Genomic DNA, 9,835 nt, shown 5'->3' on the forward strand with positions numbered 1-9,835 from the left:
GAGATGAAGAATGGTGCTGTATGTTAATTTGAAAAGGCGGCCTCAATGGTTGGACAAAAATGAGGCGCCGCAGCCCACGCCAAAACCTGACTTGCATGCGAAAAAAGTGATGTTGTGTGTTTGGTGGAATTTTAAAGGAATTCTTCATTATGAACTTTTACCATCTAACCAAACCATTACAAGTGCAGTGTATAGTGCCCAATTGGAAAGGTTAGCCCAAGCTTTAAGAGAAAAAGAACCCGCGCTGATTAATCGGAAGGGCGTAATTCTTCACCACGATAACGCACGACCGCATACTGCAAGAATCACTGCTGAAAAACTGCGCCAGTTGGAATGGGAAGTTCTCCCTCAACCTGCATATTCTCCTGATATTGCCCCTTCCGATTACCATTTGTTTCGTTCTTTGCGAAACTTTCTTCTTGGAAAAAAATTTAATAATGAAGAATGCCTCAAAAATGCATTGACCGAATTTTTCGCATCAAAATCACAAGAATTTTACAACAGAGGGATTAAAATGCTTCCTGAGCGTTGGGCACAAGTAGTAGAAAACAATGGCAACTATATTGTTGATTAAATTTTGTTGTATTGTTTAAATAAATTCGATTTAAAAAAAAAAAAAAAGTATTAGAAAACGACATTAATTGTTACTAGACCTAATACTTCTAGGAAATATTCAGCATATCATGTAATTTTTGCCTCTTTAAAAGATAACAATTATGGTTAATGTGCTCATTGCCTTTCACACTGGTCTGGAGACGCTTAGCTCTGATTTCAGCTAAAAATAAAATTTCAGAATCTATGTGAGAGAGCCTTACTCTGTTAAATTGTGACAATGTCTAAGCTTTAGGAGGGTTAATGGAAAAGAGAATATGAAGAACTTTGTCCTAAACTTATTTTCTTTCAGGGGAGGTGTTGGTGTCATCCTGCTACTTTTAATTCATATGAAAGGAACGTCAGCATGTTCCGAGTTGGTTAAACACACACACACATAATGTGATTTATTTGTAGCACCCAGTCATTCAGGGCAAACTATCCAGTCCCGTTCTGGAATTAGCTGTTTTTAAAATTATTATGAGTTTTTTCCCTTAGATCTGTACTCTGTAATCTCAGTGATTACTACCTTCATGTTAACCTTTGGATCCTGTTGTCCTCATAGGTTCCCCTTTACCCTTTACATCTGTTATTTTCTCGCCCTTTTTTAACTAGATTTTACCCCTGAAGTGCTGTGGTGGTAACCTACTTTTTAAATTCCCAGTTTTCACCATCATGCCTACTTGTCTCTCATTCAGGAAACCACAGAGGCTCCTTAATTGCCCCCGAGTCCGTAGCCAGATATCCCCAGACCATCCAGCACCTGCTCCCCACCTCTGAAACCCCCTTTCTTCCTGCACCGCTCACCAGCATCAGCCACAACAGACAGTCTTCTGAGCAGTCTGCCCACAGAGCTTTCTTACCTACATTTCCCTTCTCGCTGCCAGCTCTGGGTCTATCACTTCCTTTTCTTTAAGACTCACTTCTGCCAAAAAATACGTTCTAATGAACCCCACTCCAGTATAATCACTTTTTAATTAGATTTTTAAAGTACATCATCAAAAAAGTTATCATTGTAAAAACAGTGTAAGGGAGATGCAGAATATTTGTAATACAGAGAAAAGGAAACCTATAACCTCTTTACACATCTGTTATCATGATTGTTTTTTTCCAATCTTTTCCAAATTTTTTCTGAAGATTGCTTTTTTAAATATGTATTAGTCAGCCAGCCAGCCAGTATTTACCATGTGACCAGTGTTAAACCCTCTGGGGATAATTTTAGAAGCAAGACTCTTCTAGGTTCTTATAATGTAGTTTTGAGATAATTATTTAAAATAATTAGAGAATACTGACAACATAAAAAATTTAAACCTAGCCTACTTTCAATAAGAATTTTTTAAAGTAGTTTTTAAAAACTGATTTTAGAGCAAGGGAGGAGGGAAAGAGACAGACACCGATGTGAGAAGAAAACATCAGTTGCCTCTCACACATGCCTCAACTGGGGATTGAACCCTCAACCTGGGGGTATGCCCTGACTGGGAGTTGAATCCGCCACCTTTTGATGTTTGGGATGATGCTCCAACCACCCCAGCCACACTGGCCAGGACTCTAAAAAGAATTTGAAGCAGCTTTGAGATCAAAAGACATATTCACACACATTAAAATGGGACAAAGGGGGAAGTAGGAAAGGTACAATAAAATCTGAATCAGTTACCCATTAAAATAAAGTGAAAACCTCAGGTTGGAGCTTCTTAGCAGCCAAGGCAAAGGGGAAACACCAAGATAAGGATGGGCTGAGTACTGTACAGCTGAGAGAAGGAAGAGAACTGTGTCAGTCCAGTAAGGCATGGGACTTTATGTACCTGGTTTTGTATAATATTGTTATACTAGAGGCCTGATGCAGGGAATTTGTGCAAGAGTAGGCCTTCCATCCCCTGGTTGCTGGCACCGACTTTCCTCCGGCACCTGGGACCCAGGCATGAGTCAGCATTTTAAAAGGAGCTTGATTTGGCTTCTTTTTATGTTGTGATGTGATACTGTTATGATTAAGTCTGTCTCTGCCTCCCTGCTATATAAATAGTAACATATGGTACATGGTTGAAATGAAGCTATTCTGAAAAATTTAGTATCTCAAATCAATTATGTTATACACCTAAAAGTAATATAATGTTATATGCTTATATCTCAAAACTGGAAAAAATTTATTATCTCTTAACTGGAAAAATGGTTGAAGTAACAGAAAAGTTAGGAAAAAAAAATATTATCTAAATCTTAAGATTTTGGGTGTTATTTTTTTATGCTTTTCTGTATTTCTGAAATATTCTACAGTAAACAAATAGAATCATGTGACCATCATATAGTATTTGTGCTTTGGAAAGTTATTAAAATAAAAAAAATATAAAAAATACATGGTGAAAAGTACTGAGTAAGTCAGTCACCCTGAGTTAGGGACATATTGCTTATTTAACAAAAACGGTTGGACCTTCACTGTAATGGTGGGGAAATTATCTTCCCGTCTCCTTAAAAGACTATGGGAAGGAAATATCTATGAATAGATGACATGTACTTTGAGTTGTCAGATAAAAAGCACTAACCCTTCCTGGATTTGACTCCTGCAGAGAAAGCAAAAGCCTCTAACGGCTGTGTCCTGGTGCACTGTTTGGCCGGGATCTCGCGCTCCGCCACCATTGCTATTGCCTACATCATGAAGAGGATGGACATGTCCTTAGACGAAGCTTACAGGTAACGACAGACCGCGTCTGTGGGATTGACTTTCCATATGCCCTGAAACATGGAGAGGTCTGAGGGTGGGCAACCGCACTAAAGCTGATCATGATTATTTTAGTTCCACTCTTTACTGGTGACTGGGTTTTTAAATGATCTTTTCAAAGGTTGGAGAAGAGCGCATTTTATAATTTGGCATTAATTCTACCAAACATATGTCAAATGTATCCTCAGCTACTCATTATGTTTATAACAAATCCAAACAGATCTCTGTCCTGTTATGTGAATTTTATTATATTTTTCCCTAATTGGGAAAGTATCATTTATTCTCACTTAAATATGAGGGGAATATTCCTCATAGAATTTCTGCTCTGCTTCAACCTCTGTGTCTCCTTCGTTGTGAGGAAAAGCCTGACACCTGCAGTACTGTAGACTAAGAGTTGTCCAGCTCCGTGCACTGAGTAACACCGCCGCGTTCTAGAGCCGCCCAGGTTTTGCAGTGTGTAATTCTGACCTGGCTTCCCCTCCCCCTTTTCTCAAAAGGAGGGTGGCAGTGACCCTAGCACACTCAGGTCTGGGGTTTTCTTCAGTAACTGGAGATTGAGTTCTCTACATCGTCTTATTGGGGACCTTTTTTTTCTTCCCGAATTGGGAAAAAAGAGAGAACAGCTTCCATTTGAGGAAGGAGATGGAGGAACTGGGTCCTCCATTTGTCTGCATTAACTGCTCACCCTTCATTCAGGCTTTCCTCCCTAAGTTCCTCCTGCGCCATGCAGACAAGGCACCCTTACATCACGTACAAAGTGTTATTGTGACGTCTCCACGTTTATACTTGTTACAGTTGAGCCAGTTATTTCTGGCTTTGTTAATTTGGTGTAGGTTACTTGATTTCCAAGGAGTTTGTTTTTTCTCTTTCCTGACCCAAATATAAAATTTCAGTGTGATTTCACTGCTGTGTGTTCTGAGGAATGTCCATGATGGCCAGGGGCCACTAAAGAGTTTATCTACTGTCTCTTAAGAGTATTCATTTCCACAGTGAAACATAAGAGTTATTACTAGTTTTGATCCCTCAATGACTCTTCTTTAACATGGTGGCGACCTTAGACCTGGTTTTGAATCCCAGTGCCATTACTTAATAGCTCTGTAATTTAGGCAAGTCACCAAAGGACCTTAGGTACCTACATGATGGGGATAATTATACCCACCTGACAGAGGATGGCTTCGAGGACCGAATGAGACAGTGCTCTGTTAACTTGATTCAGTGAGCATTAGTGCTCACTGTAGCTGTCATGTCGAGAACAAAGAAAAGGAACTCAGAAACGTGTGCTTTGGTGCTCTGGCCATATGCTGCCTTGTCTTTTGGTCATTAATTTATAATGTGAACTGTCTTGAGGAAGTGACTTTGGGGATTTTGAGAAGACATGATATTGAGAAATGGAAGATGAGAAGTACAGTGGAAACTTGGTTCTCAAACTAAATTAGTTCCAGGAGGCAATTTGTTCAAGAAACAATTTGTTCAAAAATTAAATTAATAAATTCCAGACCTACAAACCCTTCTTATTACAGTACATATCTAATGTACTGTGTAATCTATAAATAAACACTTATTTCTTAAATTTACCAAAGTGCCCCTACTGGCCTTAAATGAATCACTTGCAGCACTCATTCCAGGGGTATCTTTCAGGGCAGGATGCAGCATCTTGGCTTTTTCACATCAATGCCTCTCCCTCCCCGCCAGCTAACTGCTTTCTGTTTATCCAAATCAAAATTTTTCTATCTATCTTGCCTGTGATTGTTGTTTTGTGACCACTTGCATACCCTTAGCAACATCAGCCTTCTTGATGGCCGCTTTATGTTTTAAAATTGTGCTAATCAATGATTTGCCAGCAACGAAAGCAAACAACAAAAACAAAGCAAGAAAATATTCACAGCACAATTTGCTTAGTTGTTATTCAAGGTCTAGCATCTTTGGGCATTGTCTCCTTTGTGACCTGAGATGCTTTTTGCCATGCGGGGTATCAGCATGAAAGGGTTGCCCCTTTGAGAACTGAACTGAAGTTTTGTTAGACAACCGAGACATTTTCTCTGTGAACAACTCGGTCGAGAACAGAAATGTTCGAGATTGGAGACATTTGAGAACCGAGATTTGACTGTAGCTGTTCCTCTGCACTCCTTTCTGATGGTGGCACCAAGGGCGGGGGTGCTCGTTGGGGGGAAAGAACCATCTCATCAGTTGCAATTGGAAGCTTTGGGTCCTTGAAAATAAGGAGGCTAACACTAGTGCTTTGGGGGACCTGGAAACCCCCTTTCTAGCATGCTCCAGGGACATGTTGTAAAATAAAGCTTCCCCGATGCAGAGGTCCTTCTGTTCTCGACTTGTCTGCCTGATTAAAACAGTCATCTTCCAAGGATATTGGAGAGAGTGAGTGTAATTATTCCCTACCTCATTTACTCACTATGCTTTAGGATAAAGTATAGTTATAAAATTCAAGGTGTTTTTTCTTCCCCTCTCTTCATAGATTTGTGAAAGAAAAAAGACCTACGATATCTCCAAATTTCAATTTTTTGGGCCAACTCCTGGACTATGAGGAGAAGATAAAGAGCCAGACTGGAGCCTCAGGGCCAAAGAGCAAACTCAAGCTGCTGCACTGGGAGAAGCCAGGTGAGCCTGTCCCTGTGGCCTCCGAGGCTGGACAGAGGGGCGAGGCATCCCGCAGTCCACCCTGTGCCAGCTCTGCTACCTCAGAGGCAGCAGGACAGAAGCCTGTGCTTCCTGCCAGCGTGCCCAGTGTACAGCCACCTCTGTTGGAGGACAGCCCCCTGGTACAGGCGCTCAACGGGCTCCACCTGTCCTCGGACAAGCTGGAAGACAGCAATAAGCTCAAGCGTTCCTTCTCTCTGGATATCAAGTCCATTTCGTATTCAGCCAGCGTGGCAGCATCCTTGCATGGATTCCCTGCATCCGAAGATACTCTGGACTACTATAAGCCTTCCGCCACTCTGGACGGGCCCAGCAAGCTGTGCCAGTTCTCTCCAGTGGAGGAAGTGTCGGAGCAGACTCCAGAAGCCAGCCCAGACAAGGAGGAGGCCAACATCCCGAAGAAGCCGCAGCCTGCCAGGCCTGCAGACAGCCAGAGCAAGCGGTTGCATTCAGTAAGAACCAGCAACAGCGGTGCCACCCAGAGATCCTTCTTATCGCCACTGCATCGAAGTGGGAGCATGGAGGACAACTACCACACCAACTTCCTCTTTGGCCTTTCCACCAGCCAGCAGCACCTTGCAAAGTCTGCCACTGGGCTGGGCCTCAAGGGCTGGCACTCGGATATCTTGGCTCCCCAGACCTCCGCCCCTTCCTTGACCAACAGCTGGTATTTTGCCACAGACTCCTCTCACTTCTACTCGGCCTCAGCCATCTACGGAGGCAGCGCCAGCTACTCTGCCTACAGCTGCAGCCAGCTGCCCACATGCAGCGACCAACTCTACTCGGTGCGCAGGCGGCAGAAGCCAAGTGACAGAGCCGACTCTCGGCGGAGCTGGCACGAAGAGAGTCCCTTTGAGAAGCAGTTTAAACGCAGAAGCTGCCAGATGGAGTTCGGAGAGGGCATCATGTCGGAGAACAGGTCGCGGGAAGAACTGGGGAAAGTGGGCAGCCAGTCTAGCTTCTCAGGCAGCATGGAGATCATTGAGGTCTCCTGAGAAGAAAGACATTCGTGACTCTGTTGACAGTTCTTTGTTTTTTTTTTCTCGTTCACAAAAATATTCCCTGTAAATCTGAAATATATATATGTACATACATATATATTTTTTGGGAAATGGAGCTATGGTATAAAAACAAAAGATGGGTCAACACAATTGTTCTCCACATCTGCATCTGAGAGACCAGCTAATATTTCTCTCAACAAAAGTGGAAGGGCAGATGCTAGCGCTCCCCGAAGACTGATAAAGCAGTTAGTTATATGCAGTGAATTGCACATCCTCTCGTTCTTACCGAGTCACGTTTTATTTGGTGTTGGAGGACAGAGTCCCCTTCCGTTTTCATGTTGTGCTACAGAGATGTCAAGTTCTAGTCCTTGTCCCATCCTTCCATAGTGCACCTTAGCGCTGAGACTGAGCCAGCTTGTGGGCCGGGTGGGTAGACCCCCCCCCCCCCCAGGGACAGACCCCAATGGTAAATCCAAGAGAAAGGGTCACATCCAAAGCTGATCCACAGATCCCAGCTCGCCGCACAGCCGAGTGACTCGCGCATCATTCTCCGGTTCAGACCATTAGGGGCCTCGCCAAGATCTCCTTTAGCGCAAACCCAGTACCTCAGACAGAAAGCCGGGGCTTTCACCACTACCGCGTCTGGGAGCCCGTCTTCTCGGCATTGTGAGTAGGTAGGTAGCTAGTCACGCTTTCCAGACCAATTCAAACTGCACAGACTTCCAGTTGGGCCTGGGTGGAGGTGGTTAATACTTTCTTTCCTTCTCCTCAGCTTTATGAAGAAAGAGAAGGGTACCCACCTAGGATTCAGTGCAACGGCCAGGAGTCTGGCAGCATAATGATTTAAGCTAAGTTGGGAGGCTAAACAAGTCAACCTTCCTCTTTATAAACCTTAAGAATCGTTCAGAACAGGGTTGGTAATCCTTGAAGGAAAGATTAACTTGGTCCAAAGCCAGATGTGAATTCACTTGAGTTGGTGGTACCTTCCGATTCTCAGCCAGAGTAGGTGTTTTCCACGCGCTCCATCGCACAGGCACCTTCTGTGAGACGTGCGGCCGTTTAAGGGGAACTGCCACGCGGGAGACAAATGGCAGACAGATGGAAGGCGTGTGCAGTTGCTGAGGAGAAGCAGGAAACCTGCTTCTCGGTGGCATTTTCCCCCTCAGCCTGTGAGGAGGGTGGTGTTTTTATAACTTCCTTAGACTTTCCAATTTACTCATCGGGCTGAGAGCGACTTTAGTAAGCAAGGAATGTTCAGAATAAAACCGGATAGGGAGGTGAGAAGGGGCTGAATTTTGTGAGCTGAGTGGAAAGCCACAGTCAAGCTATTCTCAGAAAACATCCCCAACGTTTCTTTCCTAGAAGGGACCTATAGAGACGGGGTGGGACCAAGGTGGCTTCTCAGTCCCTGGCAGCTGAAACCAGGAGGTGCTGAGGACAAGTACGCGAGGGATTGTACATCCCTGCTTTTCAGCGTCCCGGCGTAGGTTCCTGTCAGCTACAACACGGTCCTCCTTTGAAGCCTTAATTCACGTCAGCAGCTCTCTTGGGGAAGGGGGTGTGTGTGATCATTGTTCTTTACTGTAAGTGTAGCTAGTTGCTGACTCATATCTCAGGTTTTTCTGTGTTTGAGAAATGGACAGTCTTTTGACTAGGATGTGACTTAATGTTTCCTATGGTGACTGCTAAAACCAGCATAGAATGACAATTTAAAACTGACTTGATCGTAACAATTAACATGACTGTTTGTGCACAGATAAATGTGCTATGACGTGGGTTTAAAATGAAGGCAGGGAAGTAAATTGCATAGGGAGTGGGTGCATTACCATTATTGAAGAAGTTCTGTTAAATCATCTTGAGTTAGTTTTTCTTATACTTTTACATTTTGGGTGTAATCAGACATTCTCAAGGTTTCACACAGTAATTTTTGATGTGTTATGTATACACATACAAATGTGTAACAGCTCACTGCTTTCAGAGTTTGGTCACAACTGTTGAACATTTTTAAAAAATTGAAAGCAGTAGTTCCAATGTTAAGTATGTTTCAGGAGGGTTGGGGCATTTGGTTTAGATATCTGGGCAGAAATTGGCTGTCATTTGAGATTTCTCTTGACCACGGTCCCCCTTCCTTCCTGTGACTGTGATGTAGTCATACACTACAACCTCTAGTCCTTGATCATTAATGTCAAATCATCAGTTCTTGGAATCAAGACTGCCATGCTGAGGGAGGCAGGTCCTGGAGCTACTTGGGCGTCTGCAGACGACGTGGTGGCTGACTCTCCTCAGCATGCGATCCCAGGGAAACCTGGAGCCTACTAGGATGATACAGAACAGTGATTTTTAAAGAGCAAAACTAGACTTCTGTGAGAAATGCTGAGGGATGATGGTTCAGGACATGTGTAAAGTGAGGTGGAAAGACTGTATAAATGTTTAATATGAATATAGTGTTCTTTTTGGAGTAAGGCAAGCTGTTGAATGGTTTAATTGTGCATTTCTCATGTTGATGTGTCATGTGTGTTAATACGATGAAATAAAATCAAAACTGGTACCTGTTTATATATAAATATGAGAAAGGACCTCTCTTTGCAGCTATAAATTTGGTGGGGACAGCAATGTCCAAATTGTGAAAGGAGCAGTGATGGAACCTGTCCTGCTCTTATGTCAGAGGATTTGGCTCAACATAAAATGAGGACATCAGACATGTTATGTACTCTGTCCTTCACATGCAACACTGGGTCATTAGCATTTTCAGCCAGCCTTCCTCTCACGTTTATGCCAGATGCACACGACAGCATGGAAACCTAAGGCACGTGGTAAGTATTTGCTGGCTGACCGCATCCAGAATAAGTCCAGGGTAGGGATACACACCTGTGGTACA

The 9,835-nt window shown here is 43.4% G+C and overlaps 1 protein-coding gene across 2 annotated transcripts in view; it reads left to right on the forward strand.

Moving 5' to 3' along the window:
- DUSP16 (dual specificity phosphatase 16) overlaps positions 1-9,521 on the forward strand; it is a 70,055-nt gene extending 60,534 nt beyond the window's left edge. For both annotated transcript variants that reach the window (XM_084877634.1, XM_084877633.1), the window contains 2 exons: positions 3,150-3,273; positions 5,775-9,521. In XM_084877634.1, coding sequence (XP_084733760.1) covers positions 3,150-3,273; positions 5,775-6,951 — 1,301 coding nt within the window. In that variant the 3' untranslated portion in view covers positions 6,952-9,521. The remainder of the gene's footprint in view (positions 1-3,149; positions 3,274-5,774) is intronic.
- The last annotated feature ends 314 nt before the right edge of the window (positions 9,522-9,835 follow it).

Source organism: Pipistrellus hanaki, assembly GCF_964339955.1.
Source record: "Pipistrellus hanaki genome assembly, chromosome: 3".
Taxonomy (NCBI): domain Eukaryota; kingdom Metazoa; phylum Chordata; class Mammalia; order Chiroptera; family Vespertilionidae; genus Pipistrellus; species Pipistrellus hanaki.